This window comes from Haplochromis burtoni, unplaced genomic scaffold, assembly GCF_018398535.1.
Source record: "Haplochromis burtoni strain Fernald_Lab_line unplaced genomic scaffold, NCSU_Asbu1 Contig_1046, whole genome shotgun sequence".
NCBI lineage: Eukaryota > Metazoa > Chordata > Actinopteri > Cichliformes > Cichlidae > Haplochromis > Haplochromis burtoni.
The window spans coordinates 19,247-43,142 of NW_024583407.1; the positions used below are offsets into that span (position 1 = coordinate 19,247).

General features: G+C 39.3%; 2 protein-coding genes across 3 annotated transcripts in view; both read left to right on the forward strand.

Annotated features, from left to right (window-relative positions):
• The first annotated feature begins 4,237 nt into the window (after nucleotides 1-4,237).
• LOC102312314 (zinc finger protein 135) lies at nucleotides 4,238-14,302 on the forward strand. The gene is made up of 3 exons (XM_005951633.3): nucleotides 4,238-4,393; nucleotides 6,602-6,860; nucleotides 10,222-14,302. Exons 2-3 carry the CDS (start codon nucleotides 6,617-6,619, stop codon nucleotides 11,205-11,207), a joined length of 1,230 nt encoding a protein of 409 aa, XP_005951695.1. The 5' UTR covers nucleotides 4,238-4,393; nucleotides 6,602-6,616; the 3' UTR covers nucleotides 11,208-14,302.
• Nucleotides 14,303-16,088: 1,786 nt separating this feature from the next.
• Nucleotides 16,089-23,896, forward strand: part of LOC106632617 (piggyBac transposable element-derived protein 4) — a 39,612-nt gene continuing 31,804 nt past the window's right edge. The window contains exons 1-6 of one of the 2 annotated variants that reach the window (XM_042216417.1): nucleotides 16,089-16,244; nucleotides 18,529-18,790; nucleotides 19,121-19,298; nucleotides 19,428-19,657; nucleotides 22,915-23,070; nucleotides 23,412-23,620. In XM_042216417.1, the coding sequence (XP_042072351.1) occupies nucleotides 18,544-18,790; nucleotides 19,121-19,298; nucleotides 19,428-19,657; nucleotides 22,915-23,070; nucleotides 23,412-23,620 (1,020 nt within the window). In that variant the 5' untranslated portion in view covers nucleotides 16,089-16,244; nucleotides 18,529-18,543. Of the gene's footprint in view, nucleotides 16,245-18,528; nucleotides 18,791-19,120; nucleotides 19,299-19,427; nucleotides 22,231-22,914; nucleotides 23,071-23,411; nucleotides 23,621-23,896 lie in introns of those variants that run through there. The other variant, XM_014330828.2, reaches the window with a different exon arrangement.

A 23,896-nucleotide genomic window follows, 5' to 3' on the forward strand; every position in this document is an offset into this window, starting at 1 on the left:
TTTCCAGATGTTATCCAGCACTCTGAATCGCTCTTTCCCAGTCCAGACGAAGATTTCTTCAGACTCCTGCTTCACTACAACCTGTACTACATCCTGACTGGTGCAGACTTCCTCCTGTTCCTCTTTAATCTGTGGAAGTTGTGGACCATCCTTGCTCAGACCAAAGTTCCACTCCTGGTTATAGATCTCCGGGTCATTCAGACTCTCCTCTTCCTCACACTTCATATTGCTGTAGTAATAACTAAGCTGTAAATATAAAAAGATCATGGTCCTTTGTGTCTGAAGGATTTCCCTCCTCTCTTCATTTCTTTAGTTGTGGGAGGGGGGGGGGGTAGTGGGTCACTTCATGTGTTTGAATTAACTAGTGATTTTTGACGAGATTTAGTTCTGCAATATTTTCATTTTCTCTCACCAATTCCATAGAATCAATGTACCATTATTTAATAACATTTGGAACACATTTCTGACCTATCTTGGTTTGGTTCAGACACCCAGGGCTGAAGACACGCACACCTCCACGAACACAGAAAAAATATACAAGTTGCTGCTCTTAGCACAGAAAAACTGCTAATCCGGCCAGTATTCACCCCCAGTGAACCACCATGAGGATTATTCTGCGCCATCGCTGCTCTCTAAAATCATGACAAACATGTACCAAGCTCCTGTCCCATAGCCAACTTTTTTATTGATAAATTTTAATTGTCTATTCCATTCTTATTGTTTAGCTGCTTGCCTTTATTTATACTCCTTTTCTTCTTTAATTGTTGCCGTTCAATTCAAATCAATTTAATTTTTAATTAAATTCAATTTTATTCATATACCACCAAACCACAACAACAGTTGCCTAAAGGCACTTTTTATTGTAAGATAAAGACCCTACAATAATACAAAAAACACAACAACAATCAAATGTTAAGCAACCACTTTGGCAACAGTGGGGAAGAAAAACTCTTAACAACATATCATTCAGTCATTCAGGTAACAGTCGTCTAAGGCGCTTGGAAAGAAAGTAGCTAGATTGCATGTTTCACCTCCTATCCGATTCACTTTTTTTTTTTTTTTAATTCTAAAGCCAAATGGTGGATAGTTCCAGGAATTTAAAACCTGGTGTGAGTTGCCCCTTAAGATGATTATGTCTCTCATCACACAACAAAGGTGTGAAAAGAGGGTCAATATCATAAGAGATTTTGTGTCAAACCATTGTGACACCCTGCCTCAGCTCATCATGTGACTTGAAATCACCTGTTCAAAGATGGTCGTTTAGAGTCCATACAATACACCAAGGGTAGGCAACTCCAGGCCTCGAGTGCCGGTGTCCTGCAGGTTTTAGATCCCACCCTGGGTTAACACACCTGAATCAAATGATTAGTTCATTACCAGACCTCTGGAGAACTTTAAGAAATGCTGAGGAGTCATTTAGCCCTTTAAATCAGCTGTGATGTATCATGGACACATCTAAAACCTCCAGGACACCGGCACTCGAGGCCTGGAGTTGCCCATCCCTGCAATACACTGAACACTTTAAGTGTGTGTAAACACACACACTTTAATGGTGAAATGTAAATTCTGTAACTGTGCACAAATGTTCTTTTTTCCCTTTTCTTTTCCGTTTCCGTGCTTTGCCTTCACACTACTTCCTGTTGCACGTCTAGTATTGTGTCAAATATTATTGAAGTAAGACGCACGTTTTGTAGTCCATCGTGTTTACATACCTGTTTGTTTCGGATATCCAGCAGTATGCGCTCACAGCTGGTCCTCCTCAATCATAGCTTATTAATATTTGAGATTTCTTCGCCTGCAGTACCAACTCTCTCTTTGAACTCTCTCCTTTAACTCTCTCATACTGCACCGAACAGACAAAACATCGCGTCACATCCGTTTTTTTCTTCTTCTATTGCTTTTCTGGCAGATTGGACTGAAAGGCGTACTAGCGCCCCCTAATGATTCAAATTGAGCACTGACTTAAAGGAATAGTGAATGACAGAGATCTCAAACTCATTTTACGTCGTCAATCACATAAACCAAATTTTAATCTTGAGTGGACCAGACCAGTGAAACTCTGCTTTCTATCGATTTAAGTACACACTTCAGTATCAGTTTGAAATAAAATCAAACAAGCTGAGCTGAACATGATCCCCTCTTTAGCAGAAACTAAAATTAGAGCAACTGAAACAAGAGCATTTTACACATGCTGACGGAGCTGCAGACGAGTAAGGACAAAAAGTATCCGCAGGAAGTCCTTTTTTATCATTTTATTAGCTTTTTACGTCTTGATGCATTCTCAAACATCCACTTAGGTAAATCTTCAAAGGTTGATTTTGTTTATCTGGACGTATCGTTTTCAGTGGGAGAAACGTTTCGTCGCTCATCCAACTGACTTCTTCAGTCTCAGCTGACTGCAGGTTTTCCTAATCTTATAAACAGTACATTTGCATAATGACTGAAACTAGTCCGCTGTAGGAACAACGGACTGGGAGGTCAGTTCCTTCATCATGATTATGCAAATTCTCATGACCATTGATCACCAACCCTTGATCAAAGCCCACTGATCAATGGCCATACCATTCACAGAGAGTTGGGGAATGGCTGAAATCACAGCATTGAAAGATGTACCCTCAGGCCCCCCTCCTCGATTCAGAGATGGTCTTTCCCTTTAGACTTTTCATTTAAGTGAAAATCTTTAGAGAGAAACTTTGTGAGCATTGCAAAATGTTGCTGCACTTGTTATCAGAGTGCATAATCCATTCTCACACTCAGCTGCTGTTGACAAAGATACTCAGCAGACTGAGGAGAAAGGTTGTAACAGGGAATACTGGATTCAATTCAATTCAATTCAATTCAATTCAATTTCATTTATATAGCGCCAAATTACAACAAAAGTCGTCTCAAGGTGCTCTATATTGTACAGTAGATACAGAGAAAAACCCAACAATCATATGACCCCCTATGAGCAAGCACTTTGGCGACAGTGGAAAGGAAAAACTCTCTTTTAACAGAAAGAAACCTCCGGCAGAACCGGGCTCAGGGAGGGGCGGGGCCATCTGCTGTGACCGGTGTGTCCTCTCCACTCTGTGAAAGAGGCTCCGATTTCAGATTTCCCAATAGACGTCCACACCGAACGCGATAGACGTGACCAGAGCGTCAGGTTACAGTTTATTGTCCGGAAGGAAGTTATTCTCTCTAATATGATGTGTTCTCAATGAAAATTAATATAGTCATTTATGCATAGTGAGCTTTTTGATTTCCAATTAAAAATGTAGTATTTTATTTACAACTGTACTAGTTCTCACCACATGATCAAACTCCTCACCTTATCACTATGGAAGAAACTAGCCACCCTTTGGAGAAAAGTCATTTACACTGCTTGTATCTGTGATCCCATTCTTTCAGTCACTACACAGAGCTCATGACCTTAGGTGAGGGTGGAACCATAGATTGACCAGTAAATCCATGGCTTACACTAAAGCTGCATCAAAGCTCAAACCCCAGGAGAGTTAATGGCTTTCCACATTTATTCATTTGACACCTAAAGTTGATTTTTGATTTCCTGAACTTTCTGGGTTGAAGTTAATCCACAGTTTTCATCAGTGAAGGGTTTTAGGGCTTTTGTAGTGGACACTTGTCTCTTGTCCCATCTTTCCCATGGTCCCTTAACGCAGCATCAGTGTTACAGCTTGTGACTCCGGTGCACAAATTGACACAGTGTGATATTACACATATTTAAATCTCTCTTTACTGATGATGTTGAAGCTGCCGAAGGCACAGTGAAGTTTTTACACTGAGGTTAACAACTGAAATTTGAAAACCAAGAATGCACAACACAAGAGGTTGCCTTCATCCTGCTAACAGGGATGGAGAGGAAGGTAAAGCATTGCACCTTAGTTTGTCCATACATTTGACAATTTGCCATGTATTTAGGACAAGTCCTTTATAATAAAGGTTACATTATAATAAAGTGCACCGTGTCATAAAACATAACATATAAACATTTCTACTAAAATATGCCGCAAAAAGGCAAATATGCATTCTTTTAGTCATAATTACACTCAAACACCGTAGCAAAAGTCAATTTAGTACGTCCTATGTTCTATATATCCTTTTTATTGGATTTATTCTATATGCTGCCGTGAAAAAAGGTTGCTGTCGAAAAGAGCTTTGAAGCACAAAAATACAGGACTTTTTTGTGTAAGGAGGGCAGCAACACACCTTTGATGGGTCTAGTCTGCTGTAAACGCAATAGAAGAAGGAAAGCGGAAGTGACGCGACTCTTACTATTTAGCAGCGTCTTCAGTGTCCGAGAGTTTAAGGAGAGACGAACTGCAGCCGAAGAAATTGAAAAGACATCAGTGAAGAGATCAGCAGACTGTTGGATATCCGAGATAAAGTCACACAGGTGTGTAAAACGGCGTCAATGAGCTAACGCGGGAATACGACTCCTGTAGGACCCTGATCAGAGCTCAGTTTGCAGGCTCAGATCTCAAACCAGCAAGGAGCTACGAGCTGTGTATAATAGGAATAACACAAGTTTCTCTCGCTCTCTTTTTAATGAAAACCTTTCAGCCCGAAGTTCAGTGAGACACGGGAGGGGCGTGACTAGTAAAAAGGCGGCTTTACACGTTTAAATCAAAGATACGTACAGAGAAAGTGGGGCAGGTCCAGATAGTCCTGAAATACCTCCTATTATGTCTCCTTATTCTAGCTACTTTTCCTCGACCTTGAAGGAAAGCGTAACGAGGCCGATTAAAGGTGTGAATGAGAATTAATAAGCACTTTAAAAGAGAAGCACAGTTCAGAGAGCTGCAGTGACTCCAGACTGTGCAAGAGATGGACTACAAAACCCGCAGCTGGGTTCTTATAAACGAGGTTAACAGGGGGTTCAATATTCGCCATTTCAGCAATGTTTCTGTTATGTATTCAATAAATTATAATGCTGTATACGTATACATCTATACTTATATTTAATAGTCATTTATTTATCCAGGTAAAAAATCTCATTTCAAAGAGAGTCCTGGCATCATGGCAGCAAAACTCAAAAAACATGTACCACATAAGCACATAACAATTAAATCAAATACAATATCCTGTACAAACATGTGAAAAATATAGAGTAACAGATCATTAAGAGCAACCAGTCTAGACCAGTTAATGGCACTTGCTGGGTTCCCCCTAGACTCTATAAGCAGGGAATTTACCCAATGTGTTGTATAATATGTTATGTGATTAGGTAGAGGATCATAGGGGGTCCTTTTGTCCCTCTCGGGGGACACTCCCACAGGGCTTAAACCTGGAACTCTCCACCATTTGACCCTAGAACTGATGAAGCTTCTCGGATGAGAGGTGAAACGTCTTCAAGCAACTTAAAGAAGTCCAGACACTTTTCTTTCCAAGCTCCTTAGACTATAATATGTAATATAAATTTATGCAATGTCATTTATGTAAATTTGTATAGATTATATTATATCTTATATACCTATTATGATATGCTATCTTATATTACAATGTGAATTTGAAGAGAAATTTATTTTGACAGTAGTCATAACAGCAATAAAAACAATATATTACTAAAAATGACACCACTAATGGTGAAAAAACAACCACATAACAGCAGTAACCTGTTGTGTATCTCTTATGTGTTTGTGGAGATGTGCATGGCTTCAGCCCCAGGTGTCTGACCAAGGTCAGAAACGGATTCCGGATGTCATTAAATTACAGTTTTTGTTACTCTGGGAGGAAGTTATTCTCTGTAATGTGATGTGTCATTACCCAGAGCTCATGAGCGACTAATGTGGAGATGGATGCGTAGGTGAGGGTGGGACCATAAACTGATGGCTTTGCTTTTACGCTCAGCTCTCTCATCACCACAACAGACATCAATGCACTGATGTCTGTTATCGGAGAGTGGGATTATGTCTGGAACCTATCTCAGCTGTTGTAGTGCAGGAAGCTTGGTACACCCTGGACAGGTCGCCAACCTGATGCAGGGCTAACACACAGAGACAGACAACCATTCTTACTCAGATTCTTGCCTATGGGCAACCAGTCACCAATTAACCTAACCCCACTAACTGCATGCCTTTGAAATATGGGAGGAAGCTGGAGTACCCGGAGAGAACCCACATGTACCACATAAGCGATATGGGATATGTTGTCAAAAAGAGTGTGTAATTGGCACGGGTAGATGCCTCAAAGCTTTGAGTAGAGCACCAAAACTTTCTCTATTATGTTACTCTTGACAGAGTCCTCACCATAAGTGTTTACAGTGGACCTGCACATTTTGCTGTTCCTCAGTAATACTGGTATTTGATGAAACATGGCAGAACTTAAATGAACTGTCTTTTCAGTTGTGCACACTGACTGAGCTACTAATGTGAAGATAAATCCAAATGAGAATATTGAAACTGAAAGCTTTTCACTGCTGTTGCAGTACTCGTTAATACAAAAACCCTGTAAGATGTATCTCACAAATATTTATAAAAAAACAATCTTATCATTCCTCCACTTTATTTATCGTTTTCATATTTTGTCTCAAAACATTTGTCACATTTGTGTTTCCCTGTCATCTCATTAGTAACCTTTTTGTTGTGTCCGTTTGTCCCTCAAGACCTCCCACAACAACATGAAGTGTGAAGAAGAGGAGGGTCTGGATGACCAGCAGGTCTGTAACCAGGAGAGAAATTCCAGTCTGAACAAGCAGAGCCCAGAGCTCCCACAGATTAAAGAGGAACAGAAGGAAGTCTCCACCACTCAGGATGTAGACTCGCTTGTAGTGAAGCAGGAGGCTGAAGGAATCATCGTCTGGACTGGGGAAGAGCGGCTCAGACTACTGGATACAATCTGGAAATGTGAAAAACATGACAAAGGCATGTAATATTCTTAGTAAAAACAAATATGACTCGTGTAGGATTCCAAACGAGACACCAAATTACTTTTACTTTTAGAGGTAGAGGATGAATTTAAGAGCTAAATGCAAGTATCATTATACCTCTATTATTATACCTTTCCTAAGCTAACTCTATACTTTCTATCAGTCAGCTGATAAACTGACTTAAATTCTTAGACTGAAGAGGTGAGACTAGATTTTAATGCAGCATTTTGTCCAAACTGAATACAATTCTTTGCTTACTGAAGCTGAATCATTTTTAAATTCTTTATATTTACCCACAAATGTTGCTAAAAGTTTAGAAAGAAACAATCTTGAGAATGTAAATAATGGTACAACCCAAAAATAACATAAAATGGAACTTAATTTATTCCCAGTTAGATGTTTGTGCTCAGTAAACAGAGATGGGCAATAACACGTTACTATAATCCAATTACTTTTTCAAGTAATCAAGTAAGGGATTACTATTGCAAAAAAGGTAATTAGATTACTGTTACTTTACCGTAAGCACGCTGCGTTACTGCGTTACTATAACCGTGATTTATTTATTTATTTATTTTATTTGCAAGAGTGTCTCATGACAATGACGTAAGCGAGTGTGACGTTTGTGGCAACAGCTGTGTGCAGATCAACAATGGATAATATATCGAGTGCAGGAGAGAGTATGAGCGTGCAGCGTTTGAAACGTGGAAGTACTGACCTTACTTACTAAAAAGTGACAAAAACATTAGCGTACGCTTTGCACTGCGTGGGAAGAAAACTTCTTTTTACAGCGAAAAAACCCCATAAACTTCCAAGAAAGCACCCAGTACACTACCACGTAATAGGAAATTCAGAGAAACTCGCGGATTCTTCCACTGACCGCTGCGGCACACCTGCACCACTTGCATTTATTTGAAAGACTCAGTACAAACACAAAAAACATTATATTTTTATGTGCTGGAATGTGCAGAAAATAGGTTTAAATGTTAAAACAATTTTTTTTCCAGTCAGAGAATGTTGAATATAATTTAAATTTTGCTTGATGCATAAAGTTAAAAGATTAAAACTAATAAAACAAGTTTTAAAAAGAGACTTTTCCATTTGATTACATTTTGTATGCTGGATTATGCAGAAAAAGTAGAATTGGGCTGAAAGATCTATCGCTTTATCACCTATTCAGGTTGTAAATCATGTTTTTAAAAAGTAACTAAGTAATTAATTACTTTTGAAAATAAGTAATCAGTAAAGTAACAGGATTACTTTTTGGGGAAGTAGTCAGTAATTAGTTACTGACTACTTTTTTCAAGTAACTTGACCAACACTGTCAGTAAACATAGTAAAAACATTGTTACTGCCTTGAAAACTCCAAGGATAGGAAATGTAATTCCAGCGAAAATAGGACAAGATTCAAATATTTTAATAACAAACAATAAAATATTATGTTGCGTAGATAAATATTTTTTGTTTAATTCATCTTTTAACTTTTGAATTTTTGTTCAAAATTCTTTTTTTCTTTTTTTTTGGAGTTAGTTTTATTCAAGTAAAACATCATTCAGTTTTGGTCATAATTTAGACATTTAAATTGTTTTAGTCTAGTTTAAGTTAACTAAATATCATAAAACTTTCATAGACAAAATCTAAAGTTGATTTAATTGACTAAACAATAAAGTGGTTTGTTGGGTTTTTACTGAAGAGTGTTGCTCCGCATGGTTTGCAAAGCATCTTATTTTCATTGACATTATATCTGAAATGTCTCTGTGCATGTACTCTTCTCTGCTTCCTAAATGTTGAGATTTCGTCACATTTTGATTAGAAAATGAAGGTATGGGAGTTGGCTAAACCCACTCTCCGAACCTGTTTACCAGGTGCAGATTAAATGTGCACATCTAACGTCACTGCACAAGAAGATTACTTCTGATTGGATCACTTACAAACTTGTCCAGCCTTTCTAAACAAATGACATTGTTCTGATTGGATTGGAGAGCATTCACACTGTGTGCATAAATGCTTAACAGCTCTTTCATGTGGTGAACAAAATATGGGTTTGATCACTGCGTGCTGTAATGTGATCATATGCCTCCATCTTGACAGTGTAAAACTTTAGGTTCTGCAGCTCTTGGAATAAATATAAAATTTTCACCAAGTGCTATTTTATATCTGTTTAATCAAATACAAAAATGTATATTTCTAAATATAATCATAGTAGTCCTAACCAACTGGTATAGTAGTGGTGGACAAGCAGAGGACAATGGCCATAGTAATAAAGGTAGATAATACCAAGTGATAGCAACATCAGGATGAAGGAGAACGAGAAGCTTTGAGAAGCTGAAACATTGGTCTCAGTGGTAATGGAAGCACTCTGTGCAGTGACCTTCAAGCTAGGCGAGTGGCTCCCCGGAACAACATCCAAGATCTCTGTCCAGAACAATGCAGTCAAACATTGTTTGAACAGCGTATTTTGGCCATATCATAATTTTATGCATAATTTTAAACTTTGAGCTGTATAAACTTGAGTGCTTATTGGACTTAAGCATATCAGGTGATGTTTATTTGCGTAATGAGTGAAGGCGTGGTCTAAGGATGTCACCACTTTATAGAAATGTGTGCATAATTTTTAGGCAGCTTCTCTTCCTCAGGCAAAATGGGCCAAAAGAGAAATTTAAAAGACTCTTAAAACTCAAAAAATGTGTACGGTCTTTCAGAGGGATGCAGCACTTTTGAAATTGCTCAAATATTGGGGCGTGACCACAGGACCACCAAACATTTTGTTGCAATTAGCAAACGGCATCGGAATAAATGTACCGAGGCAAAAACACACAAATTAACTGCCAAAGATTTTTATTTTTTTTTAGAAGGCACTTTCTTCAAGCAGTGGTACGGGAAAAATCTGCATCTTTCAAGAAGACCATGAATTTTATGCAGGACACTCGCATGCATCGAAGTATTCCACTGAATGGCTAGCCTTAAGGATGTAAAAAATAATGACATGGCCCCCTTCCTCACCGGACCTAAAGCCTATTGAGAGCCTGTGGGCCCTGCTTAAATGGGAGATTTACAGGATGGGAAAACAATACACCTCTCTGAACAGTGTCTGGGATGCTGTGGTTGCTGCTGCACAAGCGGTTGGTCATCAACAGATTAAGACGCTGACAGACTCCATGAATTGAAGGGTTATGACAGTTATTGAAAAGAAGGGTGGTTATATTGGTCACTGATTTTTTTTTTTATTTTTTATTTTTTTTTTTGACATGGCAGAAATGTTTGTATGTAAATTTTGAGTTGTTTTATTATTTTCATATGTTTAAAGTGAAAATAATATTTTATCAGATGCGTTTTTTCTATTATGTTTGTCCCTTCAGACTTCCTGCAACAACATGTCTGTAAGCAAGAGGAGGATCTGGATGACCAGCAGGTTTTTAACCAGGGGGGCAACTTGAGTCTTGACCAGGAGGACCCAGAGCTTCCACAGATTAAAGAGGAACCAGAGGAACTCTGCACTAGTCAGGTGCTTGTGCTGAAGGTCGAGACTGATACCTTTATGGTGACTTCTACTTATGAGGAACCTGAACCAAACAGTGACCAGCTTCTTTCTTACAACTCTCCTGAACCAGAAAGTCGAGATGAGGATGAAAGTGAGCATGTAGACTCAGGATCAAATAGAAATGCAAAGCCTGAGAAGAGAGGACATCACAGAAACAGTAACACAGCAGACAGCTGTCCTGTGTCAGAGAGTCAGTGTGAAACTGACACAAGTAAAAAGTCTTTAAAATGTGACACTTGTGGAAAAACCTTTGAATATAAATACAAACTGACAAAACACCAGAGAGTCCACACAGGTGAGAAGCCACATTCTTGTAGCACTTGTGGAAAAATTTTTAGTTACATGTCTGCGTTAAAAACTCACATGAGAAGTCACACAGGTGAGAAGCCATATTCTTGTAGCATATGTGGAAAAATATTTAGTTACCTGTCTGCATTAAAAACTCACATGAGAAGTCACACAGGTGAGAAACCACATTGTTGTAGCACATGCGGGAAAAGGTTCAGTGATCTGATGAACTTGAAATCTCATATAAGAGTCCATACTGGTGAGAAGCCATATTCCTGTAGCACCTGTGGAAAAAGATACAGTGATAGGACGAACTTGAAAACTCACATGAGAATTCACACAGGTGAGAAGCCATATTCCTGTAACCTCTGTGGTAAAAGATACAGTGATAGGACAAACTTGAAAACTCACATGAGAACGCACACAGGTGAAAAGCCATATTTCTGTAGCACCTGTGCGAAAAGATTCACTTATAGGATACAGTTGAGAAGACACATGAAAATCCATGTTGGTTAAAAGCTTCCTTCTTAGATAATGTTTGAAAGCTGTTAGGTGGAACAGTTTAATAGTGGAGCACATGTTCATGAGGAACCAAATCACTTCAAAGCCTGAAGGAAGGGCTCATACCATTTTCAGGTCAATATGGTATATATCATGTCTAGAATAGTAATTAACTCTACTCTCTGAATTGTTTATTCCAATTGTTAGCCTTTTTTTTTGTATAAGGAAAACACTGATTTTACAGCCATCCATCCCTTTTATGGCACTTTTCCAGGGCCAAATGTTAGGGCACGCAGTCTAGGCAGAGAATTATAGACATCACTCATCCCGACAACCTGCTTCAGCTCATTTGGGCGACACCAAGGCATTAGGTTCTAGGTTAGCGATAATATATAATTTCTGTAGTGTGGCCCGGGTCTGCCCTTGGGCCCCTTTGTGTTGGAACACCTCACCTAGGAAAAGCTCAGGAGGCATCCTATTCAGATGTCTGAGCCACCTCAATTGGCTGCATGCCACATTATTTTTATTATTTAAGTCGTGTACATAGAACAAGATACAAAGCCTTAAAACGTGTTAAAAACACAACAGCCTTGATAAACATGGAGCAGTTAGGATCTAAAAGCAGGGTTCATCACGTCATCACTTAAAGACCAGATGACAACAAGCCAGATACCCCATGCTCCTATGAGGATAAAGAGCTGGACCTGAACCTGTGGTTCGATTAACACAGTCATTTCTCTTGTACCCTGGCATAGATCTTTCCAGGAGTCAGAATAATGTGTTGCCTCTGTAATTGGAGCACATCTTCCAGTCCCCCCTTCTTAGGCTACCACTCCAGTCAGAGTTATAGCCTTAGATTGAAAAAGCAGAGAGGTGTGTCAGCCAAGAAAGTGCCACAACATTCAGAGTGTTGAGAAACTCATGGTGAATCTCATCCACCCCAGCAGCCCTGCCACCAAGGAGTTGTTTAACTACCTCAATGACCTCAGCCCCAGTTACGGGCAAGTCATCCCCCTAGTCTCCAGACTCTACTTCATGTACAGAAAGCATGTCAGTGCGATTCAGAAAACCCTTCAGGTTGTCTATTTCTTGTTTCCTCAGTTCAAGTCAGCAGCACCCCACCCATACTATACACCATATGAGTACAGCACCACTTTGCCCTCCTGAGTCACTTGGTAGTTTGCCAGAATCTCTTTGAGGGAGATCAAAAGTCTTGTTTCATGGATTAACCAGACTCCTGCACCAGAGATTTTGTTTCAGCTTCTTCCAGAGCCACACTCTGCTTGGCCCAGTGGAATCTGTTTCCTTTGGAATCTGTTTCCTTTGGAATCCGACAGGATAACCACAGGAGCTCTTTCAGTTTGACAACTCCCTTCACCTTGGTTATTCACCATCTGTACAGGGATTACCCCATAACAGGCAACTCCCAGCCATAGCTCCGTGCAGGTGCCTCAACAGTGAAGGTGCAGAACATGGTCTACTCAGACTCAATGTGCCCAGGCTTCCTCAGAAAACTGCTACTTGATCCATCTCACCACCAGGTGTTGATCAGTTGGCAGCTCTGTTCCTCTATTCACTCATGTGTCCAAGACCACCAATAAAACATTGACAAAATCTATCCTTGACCTTTGACCTGGGGTGTCCTAGTACCACATGCACTTATGCGAATAACTTATGCTCAGACATGGTGGTTGGCACAAAAGTCCAGTGACAAAACATCACAAAAAAATCACACCCCTCTAGTGTGCAATATCATGTAGACATGAACATTAAAGTCTAAAAATAGGAAAATAAATTGTCCAGATGTGTCACTTTCCAGCACCCCACCTACTGACTTTAATAAAGCTGGATATTCTGAACTGTCATTCACCTATAATCAGGACCAGGACCTGTTCCCTGACCCAAAGGTGCAGGGGAAAAGACACACTCGTCCACTGGGAAAACCCTATTGTACAGACAGTGAACTTGGTGGGATATTAGTATACCCATCCCTGCCTGTTGACTTTCTGTGTATGGGGAATCTAGAGTTTGGAAGAGTCTGGAACATCTCCAGAGCCTGAGCCATGCATTCAGGTGAACCTTACTATGTCTATATCCAGTCCCTCTCAATCTCATGCACTAGCTCAGATTTATGTCCTACCAGAGAGGTGACATTCTATTTGTCAACTTCAGTTTTCCTACCATGAGCCAGGGTTACAACTCCTGGAGCCTCTGCCCTTCACTGCGACCCAAAATGCATCGCACCCGCCCTCTACAGTGCTTTCTGCAGGTGCGGAGTCTGCAAGAGCCCCATGGGTTAAGGCGTGCCCACCAGGTGTTCTCTCTTAAGCCTCCTCCCTAGGCCTGGCATAGGGATAGGCACCAGTATCCATGTCCTGGGCAGGGTGAACTGGTCCCTTGTTTTTCCTTGCTTCAAAGGGGTCACCTAAATCGCTCATCGCTGGCCCCTCACACAGGAACAATTTGCCTGGGAGACCCTACCAGGGTCAAGCCTCGGACATCATAGCCACTGTGATCACTGGGACAAACAAGCCCGGCTAATTTTACATTTGTCTGTATTTGTACTTTTGTTATTCTTTTAAGTTGTAGAGGTGATACTAAAAACATATAAAACAGCTGTAGATTGAAGTTCTTAATCGTTTTCACTAAACTAAGCTTTGTTGTACAAAATAAAGCATGAATTTTATTTGGCTTGTTGCTTTTGTTTAATAGCCTAGATTTCTCTGTCATTCAATAAAGAGGTTTTACTACACAGGAGTAGAAGCTGTAAATTGACACACACAAGACAAATAATATCGAGTCATTATCAATTCACATGTTGTGATGTAGGCTTAAATTTCAATATGCACTTAAAAGTTATGTTTATAAAGTTTACATAAAACCTTAAATAAATCTTTTTGAGACCAACTCTTTTTCTGAACTGTGATCTCTAAGACAGGTGTGTCCAAACGTTTTGCAAAGAAGGTCAGATTTGGTGAGGTGAAAATGTGTGGGGGCCCACCATTCAGCCTGACATTCTTTGAACCATTAGTATTAAATGCAAATTACGTATTTAAATGTTTTTTTAATTTGAAAATGGCATAGTTATCATGTCTTCACATAAACACAAATAAATTCAAACAAGTTTTTATCCACATACAATAAAGAAAAAGTCTATCTGGGGAAAAAAAACTTCAGGAAGATTAAACATATCTGAGTTTGTTTTAAATATTAAATATTATTCACTATTAAATGCTCCCTATAAACTGCTGGATTCAAAACGTGAGCACAGGCATATTGTAACACTGACTGAATCAGTGGATCACTTGCTCTTCTTTTTTTTAAACTGACAATCAAAGAACAAATATATATTATTTGATTTTGAATTGCCTATCAAAAGGAAATAGTACTTGTTTTGATTATTTCAATTTTAGATTTGGATCAAAAATATGAAATGTAAAAAAGGGCTGCTGGAACAAATTTAATTTTAAAATTCAATTTGTCTGCTTTACGAGACCTGGTTTCATTGTCCATTGGAAAATTAAAGAATTAATGATACACTGATTGAAAAGAGTCTGTGCATATTGAAAAATTGGGGTTTTGATCGTCAGAAAAAAGAATAGAAGTATGAAATAAATTCGCTGATATTTTAGAATTTATTCACCTCAGAAGACCAAACCAATAGCCTGCATTAATTTGAAGGGTGATACAGAGATCTCAATTACATTGAAAAAGCCAGGTCTTACTCAAAGACAGTGGTTTTATGTTACAGAGGTGACAGTCGGTTAGTCTTTATCTCTATTTTAAGAATAATTTCTCACACAGTACTCTGTAGTAGTAGTAATAATAATAATAATAATAATAATAATAATAATTTATTATTGCACTTTATTTGTGGGCACCTTTACTCAAGGTCCTTACAAAGCATAGAAGACAAACTCATTCTCAGGATCATGTTATCTTCGGACTCTACTGCAGAAGAGTATCAAATAAGTTTTTGCAAAATCCGCAGACAGTTACTGCTTGGTTTCTTTAGGAGTATGAAACTGTGATTTACTGTTTACTTCTGTCAGTAACACCATCTGAGCCGGTTCTAGACAGGCGAGGGGGCAGAGAGAAATGTGAATATTAACAAAACTTTAAAAAGTAGGCCAAGTTACAAAGAAAAAGGCAATAAATCAAGTCTTGAAAAATAAAACTGAAAAATAGAAATACAGAATAAAAAAAAAAATCTCCATCCAGATCTTTACAACCAACAACATAAAATATATCTTAATTAAATGGCCTAATTCTCAAATAAATTTGCAAAATAAAGTATGAATAAAATAAGACATTCATTTCATGGAAACTCAAATTAACAGAGTCACATTAAACGCACATCATTGCCTGCCGTAGCGTTCTTCACAGCTGCACTTCACCTTAAAGGTAGGTTGATAAATTGCATTTAGCTTAACCACAATACTTTCACATGTGTTCTTTATATACCTGAGTCCAGCTTCAAGGCGGTGGCAAGAGTCAAAACCTGCGGTCCACCCACTTTAGGCACAGTCCGTGTTGAGCGTTACTTCCGCTACACCAAGTTTAAAACAAAGTCCCGCAACTAAAGGAAAAATTAAAAAAATATTTAAAACAAATACAAAATTAAAACATTAAAATAATTCACTGTCAGTTGTGACGATAGAGATTGGCTGCATAATTTTGCTCTGCTCTGATTTGCATACTAACAGTGCTGGGGTGAGTGGGGCAGCCTGCGCACAGAGCACGGAGGGAAACAACTAACAAGACATGAAACCCATTATCTCATCATTATCTTTATGAGACCCGCGATGTAAAATGAGACAGTGCTTAACTTGAATCATTGGGAGGGCGCTAGTACAAGTTTCCGACTAGCCTGCCGGAAACACAATGAAGAAGAAGAAGAAGAAGAACGGAAGTGACGCGGTGTTATCGCTGTTCGGCGCAGTAGAATTTACGGAGAGACTTGGTGCAGCAGGCGATGAAATCTAAAACCTTACTAAAGCTTGATGAAGAAATCATCCGTGAATGCAGACTATTGGATATCTGAGATAACAGGTATGTAAAACTGTCATGTTAAAAGATCCTCTACGAAACGTGTATCCTACGTCTTTCCCTGCAGGACTTATGAACGACAACCACTGGTAAAAAAGAACGCTTGAGCACAAAGGCGGGAGTTTTAAAGAAAAGCGAAGATATGTTTTTAGATTTACTCACCGTCTACTATGGCGTTATTTTTGTGCCACTCGTCTGAGCGCACGTAAAAAGAATTTCCCAGCACGAGTGTTGCATTTTGAGGATAAACTTTTTTTGAGCGAAGAAAGGCTAACTTTTAGCGAACAAAATTCACTGCTGCGTGCAAAAACTTATTTCAGTGTTTGCTTTTATCCATTTACACAGCCCCTCGCTCAGTATTTGCTTTTGCTCAGATCTCTGCGGACCTGCAGATCTGTAAGGCCAAGGGACTGTGCGCACCGCGCTCCCCCCAATAACAGGAAGTAGTGTGGAGACAAAGCACGCAACGGAATTGAAAACGTAGAAAAAGAGAAAAAAACATTTGTTTTTACCCAGTTACATAATTTACATTTCGCCATTTGTGTGTGTGTGTGTGTGTGTGCGCGTGTCACACATGTGTGAAGGGGTTGTATTGTGATGTGGATATGTGGGGTAAACGTGTATCTTTGAGCAGAAATGTCTAAACCGGTGAGGTGATTTCAGTAGGCACATGATGGGCTGAGCCAGGGTCTCCCAATGCTTTCACACAAAATCTCTTATGATAATGACCCATAGCCTTTTTTTTTTTTTCACACCATGGCTTGTCAGTGATCATTGACTCACTTAAGTAGTCCCTAAAGTGGGTCAACGATCCTCTTAATGGACAGCTCCCACTAGGTTTTAAATACCTGGGACCAAGGCTGGGCCATATCATACCATTCACGGTAATACTGGTATAATGTTGGGCAACGATAAGAAAATGAAATATCGCAATAGAATATGGGTAAAACACGCAGGCGCAGTGCCTTTGTTTTCATACGCACATGGCAGAAAAAGCATGGCAGCGACAGAGGGGGAAAGCAGATCATTGAATGAAACGGATGAAGCAGAATTGATTTGTTAAAATGCTGCAACTGAATTCTGGTTGTGTTTACTGACCTCGAAACGATTTTATGTGGTACACGGCGCTCGAAAATCTGTCAAATGTTTTAGTACAACTTTGCTAAGCTATGAACCCGCACCGCTTGATGGATTGTCGAAGCATTACGGCATCGTAGGCAGGAGCCTTGTGGAGTGATACGTACTGTGCTTCACAATGGGCGATGTATTGAGTTTTAAAATATATCGATATATTTTTATATGAGATGTGACAATATCGTTTATATCAATGTAGTCTATGTTACTTGAGCTGCAAATTTGGCTCTCTTAGGGCTGGGCGATATGGCCTAAAATCCATATTGCGGTACTCCATCCCCTTCAGGTCCCAAAGTCAAAGGAACACTGAGAGTTAAAAACAGTCTAAATTCTTTCATCTTTAATAAAATGATCAGCGTTGCTGCTTTACCGGGTGTAACAATTAAGTTACACCATGAAAACAGAAGTTATTAAATTTAACGGAGTTACAAGTTAACTGGAAGTTAGCTCGCTAGTTTCCACCTAAACATGACATGACATATTCTGACTGAGAGATTTTTGAAACTAATTAAAACGTACAGCTCTGCTACCACTTCCAACATAAATGAAGACAGAAAACTAAGCATTATTATTTAATAAATGCTGATAATTTATTTCTGAGTATTTATTTCTTGTACATCTATGCTGTATGTTAATAAAAGTGCCTGTGTGAGATTTGGGACGCAGTTTTGACTAACTCTCTTTTTGTTCTTACTTTATGGCTTTAAAAAATATCGAGATATATATATCGTATATCGCCATCCAGCTAAAGAATATCGAGATATGAATTTTGGGTCATATCGCCCAGTCTTACTTGAACATAATATTACCGTATTGTGTCTGTATAACCTCTTTTTGCGTTTTGTGGATATTATACATGGTTATGCTGAGGATATGTCGGCTAATTTCCACTGGAAATGCCTTTTGGTGAAACTGTCAGCAAGGAATTTGCATTTGCACTGTTAAATTTTTATATAACTTTAACGCACATAAAAACAGCTGCTTGTTTAAGTGAAAATACATTGATGTTTTTTTTTGTTTTTTTTTTGCACTAATAAAGTTGTGAGCAACATGCTCACAGTGTACAGACTTGCTAGAATATATTTGCTCAGATGTGCCTTCACATCTGTCATCATATTAGTAACCTTCTTGTTATGTCCCCTTATCATTTAAGATCCCCTACAGCAATATGAAGTGTGAGGAAGAGGAGAGTCTGAATGACCCGCAGGTCCATAACCAGGAGAGGAACTTTGGTCTGAGCGAGGATGGTCCACAACCACAGATTAAAGAGGAACAGGAGGAAGTCTGCACCGGTCAGGAAATAGCGAAGGTTATAGTGAAGCAGGAGTCTGAAGAAATCTTCGTCTGGACCGGGAAAGAGCGGTTCAGAGTCCTGGATAACATTTGGAAACGTGAGGAAGACTTGCACTGCACAGGTATATAAAACTTAAAACAGTCTTAATAGGGAAAATATGATTGATGTAGGATCATGTAGTGGATATATAGTGCATTTACCTCTTGGTTGAGCCCAGGCTTATAGTCAGGCTCACCTTAACCCGAGAACGCTTTTTCACTGTTTACAACAGTGTGTGAAATATACTGACTACACTTATACGGTTTTAACAAAATATTGAGCCAGCAGGCACGGCCCCTTCTGCTTATTGTGTTATGACAAAAATTTACATCATTGGGACCCAAGCAGACCTTAGAAAGCATTAGAAATATACAGCCCAAACTCACCACAGACTTTTTGCACTCTCCCACAGGTCCGCACACACACGATATTATCAAACTAGAAGAAAATGGACCCCTCAAACACGAAGATTCTGACTCTGTAACAGTGCCGGACGAAGATGGGTTTTCTGTCCACTCCTCTGGGCTGGACTCTGCTGATAGTGATGATGAAACTGACTTGAGTGAAGAAATGTATCCGTACTATGACACGTACGTATACATTTATGAAATATTGTTTGTTTCTGAGTTAGAGAAAATAACTATGCAGCATTAAATATACATCATTATATTATTCTCATGGTGAATTCTTCTAACATTGTGCAACTTCTTTGTGTGAAGTGATGATGATTATGAGGAGGAGGAGGAAGAAGAAGAAGAAGAAACCGAATCCACTACTCTGGATGGAGGCAGAAGAAGATTAAGGAGTCAGAGGAGTTGGCCTTCAGCAAACAAAGCCAAGCGCTCTAGGTCAGAGCCACTCTCTGGTGATGCAGCTGCCTGGAAAAGTGAAAAGGACCCCGACAACTTGCCACACCCCCTGCCACATTTCCTGCCCACGAGAACGCCAGGTATCCAACTACCTCTTTCAGAGTATCTGACCAATCCATCTCCATCTAAGCTCTTCAAGATGTATTTTAACTGGGCCGCTGTCAAAACACTGTGTGCAAACACAAACAAAAATGCAGCAAAAAATATTGCTGCAGGTAAAAAATTCAAATGGGCTGAGCTCACAGAGGCTGAACTCTATCGCTACATTGGCCTGACACTGTACATGTGGATTCTGAAGCTGCCAAATATCAGGAATTTTTGGCGTGTCAGTTCCATCTTTTATGCGCCGTATCCTAGCAAGGTAATGTCGAGAACCCGGTTCCTCCTCATCACCTGGAACATTCATATGAGTGACCCTGCTGAAGATGAACTCAACGACCGCAAAAAAGGCACCGATGATTATGACTGCCTGCACAGAATACGCCCCCTGTATGACAGTTTGCGGTTAGCTTGCAAAGCGGTGTACCATCCCCAGAAAAACCTCTCTGTGGATGAGCGCATGGTACCGACCAAAGCCAAAACTGCCCTAAAGAAAAACATAAAGCAAAAAAAGAGGTGGATAAAATTTTTTGTGCTGTCTGACAACACGGGGTACATTTTTGACTTCAAGGTTTATACAAGGAAGTCCACTCTGGCAACCGGGAGGGGCCTGTCATTTGATGCAGTGGTGTCTCTCGTCAACAAAAACTGCCTGGGATCTGGATATCACATTTACTGTGATAAGTTTTATACCAGCCCAGCCCTGTTCCGCCACCTTCACGACCTGGGGTTCGGAGCATGCGGCACATTTCGGGACACGAGAATCGGCACCCCAAAAACCAAAGATAATTCCTTGACCAAAGAATCTCCAAGAGGGACAGTCAGGTGGATCAGAGAGGGAGCCCTCATTTTCATCAAGTGGATGGACACAAGGGAGGTGAGTGTGTGCTCCACCATGCACACTGCCTTCTCAGGGGACACTCTGAAAAGGATGTGTAAGGTTGGTGGAAAACGCAGAGTAGTCGAGGTGCCGGTGCCATCGGCTGTGAAAGACTACAACAGCTTTATGGTGGGAGCTGACCTGTCAGACCAGCTGATTGGCTACTATTCCTCATGGAGAAAGAGCAGGGCGTGGTATGTGAGGGTGCTATATCATTTCATTGACATTGCTGTAACAAACAGCTACTTAATCAGCAAGGAGCTGTGTGGCAGACTGGAGGAGCAGCCTGTGAAGCACCAGGCCTTCCTGGAACAGCTGATAACTGAGCTCTGTGAGGTTCCCCTACAATTGGTCCCAGAGAGGTATCAGCACATCCCTGTTGCCATTGTTGAAGGGGCATCTGGCCATAATAAAGCCTCAAAGGGGCGAAGGAAGTGCAAACTGTGTCGGAAGTGCACTCCGTTCATGTGTGAGGCATGTAGAGTGGCTCTGTGTGTTATCGTTGACAGGAACTGTCACAAGCTGTATCACAACTCCTTAAAGGGTACTGAAAATTAAAATTTGACTTCATGCTTCTCTGTATACAAGTTTCCCTGACACTTAAAACTTTGATTACTGTTGAAAATTGTTTATTTTGATATATTGTAACTTTGCAAATGTTTCACATGTACATTTTGTTTTAGTTTTTAATGCTGTTAATGCATTTAAAATGATTGCATCTCAAAAATGAAGCTATAAACATACTAGCAATAAATTTCGAGAGCTTCAAAAGGATTCTGTGACAATTTTCTTTTTCCATTTGTAATTTTGAGGCACACAGCTATTAAAAAAAATTGTATGTAGAAAATTGCATCTTCATAAAAATCTGTTTTTTGGGCTTATTGTACTTTACCCATTTATTAGTTACTAAGAACTTATTACATATTGAATTTGGGAAATGAAGGTTATAATTATGTAGCCAGCTGAAATGGCACATTTCACACAGCATGTAAAAATACAAGGATAAGCTGTAGCAGACTTTATGGGAGATCACAACTTGGAACCCTCTTACCATCTGTAGACCAAAGAACGGATTGGTCTGTAGGCCTGGATTAGTTCCACAAGTTACCATACCAGCGTATGTGAATGACCTTCATAATACTGAAAACCCAGGTTTGAACTTGAAGTTAACTCGATCAGCCTCAAATTTAGCTTCAAAGTACAAACTTGTGATCACAGTATCTGCAGCTTCTGTGTTTTAGTTGATAGTTGCTATGATAACTTTCTTTACCCTTAAAAAAAACTCTGGCAGACTTGGAGTTAGCTGAAAATTAAACTTTGTAACAAATTCAAATCATTAAACTAATAAATAATGTCTAAAGATATATTTAATTGATACTATGTAATTTAATTAAGACAATAGAGGCCCTATGGCATACATACAACAACGACCAAGAAAAAACAAATGAATTCAGTTTTATTTATTTAGCGCCAAATCATAGTAACTGTTGCCTCAAGGTGGTATATATTGTAAGATAAAGACTCCACAACAATACAGTGAGTGAAAAAGAACGTGCATCATGGAAACCCCCGGTAGCCTAACTGCATATTGCAGAATATCTTAAGGCAGTATGAAGGGTCACGCAATCCAGCCCTAATATTTGATTAATATGCACATTGAAGGATATATACTCTTTGGCAAAATGACTCAAGAGTTCCTCACAAGCTACTGAGGGCAAGGTAATCCATCCAAGTAATGAATCTGTCTTAGATACCAAATTCTAAGATTTTAGGGGCACGAGTACAATAACCTCAGTTTTATCTGAATTAAGCAAGCAGAAAGTAGCAGGCCATCAGGTCTTATGTCTTTAACACATTCCTGCAGTTTAACAATTGGTGTGGTTATGCCATCTTTGCCTTCTAATGATATTGCCTATAGGAAGCATGTAAACAGAATTGGCCCTAGCACAGAACCCTGTGGAACTCTCCATTTACACGAACAAATTGGAGTCTATTAGAGAGATAGAATTCAAAACACTGAAGCGCTGTAGCTGTTTAAGTAAGTTAAATAACTACAGCATGTTCTAATCACTGTAATAAAATACTATGGCCAATAGTATTGAATGCTGCACTGAGGTGTAGCAGGACATGAGTCCACTGTCAGGGACGAAAGAAGATCATTTGAGACCTTCACTAAAGCCATCTCTGTACTGTGATGGGCTCTGAAACCTGACAAAAAGTCTTCAAATAGGAAATTCCTCTGTAGATGACCGAATCCCCCAGGTATAGTATATTGTAATGTTTAGTGTGTGTGAGGAAATGAACCTTTGTAGATAAATTTTATGTAAGCTTTTATTTTTTAAACATTTTTCTGAACAGCCTCCACCACTTTGCAGTCTGCCTCCCAACCCACTACTAGCAACCATCACGATGCCCTGGCCAGCTACCGGCTCCTTTCACCGCTCCAGCCCAACACACCAACCTACACAACTATACAACCTCCCCAGCAAATAGAGTCTGCGTTGAATAATGAAAGTATGCTTTGATTAAATTAGTTTCATCACAATTTCATTGTAATTTTACCATCGAAACACTAATTTATGTTATTAAATATCATCTTATTTTGATTTTTTAGATTCCAGAGACTCTGTGAGTCAACTTTTAAAAGGCAAATTCTAAAATGTGGTACTTTAAAATTTTACATAGGATTTCATCTACATGCGAAAGGGATAAACTTGTAAACAGTTTGACCTGATTGAACTACTTAAACTTGAAATCAAAATGTGAAGCCATAACTTATGGATATAGTTGTTTTTTTTCTCATCACAATGCTGATCTGGTTTATCACAAGCCAGTTTTATTGTTCTTCTTAACAGATGCAGCCTTCCAAAAACTGCTAACTATGGTGACAGAGCTGACCAGAGAAGTCAGGGACCTCCGTGAGGAGTTCAGAGCCTTCCGTCAATCCTGCAGCAATGAACCTGTTGATGCTGGCGTTTTGCCTCTGGATTTGCCTTTACATAATATGGATGAGCTGAACAATGCAGAGGCAACTCTGCAGTTACCGGAAGCAAATAAAACAATGGTAGGTACTTAAACTTATGTAACTTTTGTAACTCAGAACTTTATAAATTGTCCAATTTGGTTTCAACTTCTTAAAATTGCCTGCTGCTGTATGTCCTGCTTGAATATACATCAACATGCTATCATCGGAAGATCCAACAAATAGGAATTAACCAAAATATTTCCTATTATCTCTGGAAAATTAAGCATTGGGGAAAAAAAACATTGTCTCTTTCAATTATTTCATATCAACTCACAAGCATATTCATACACATTTAAAACATAAGTCACAATAATT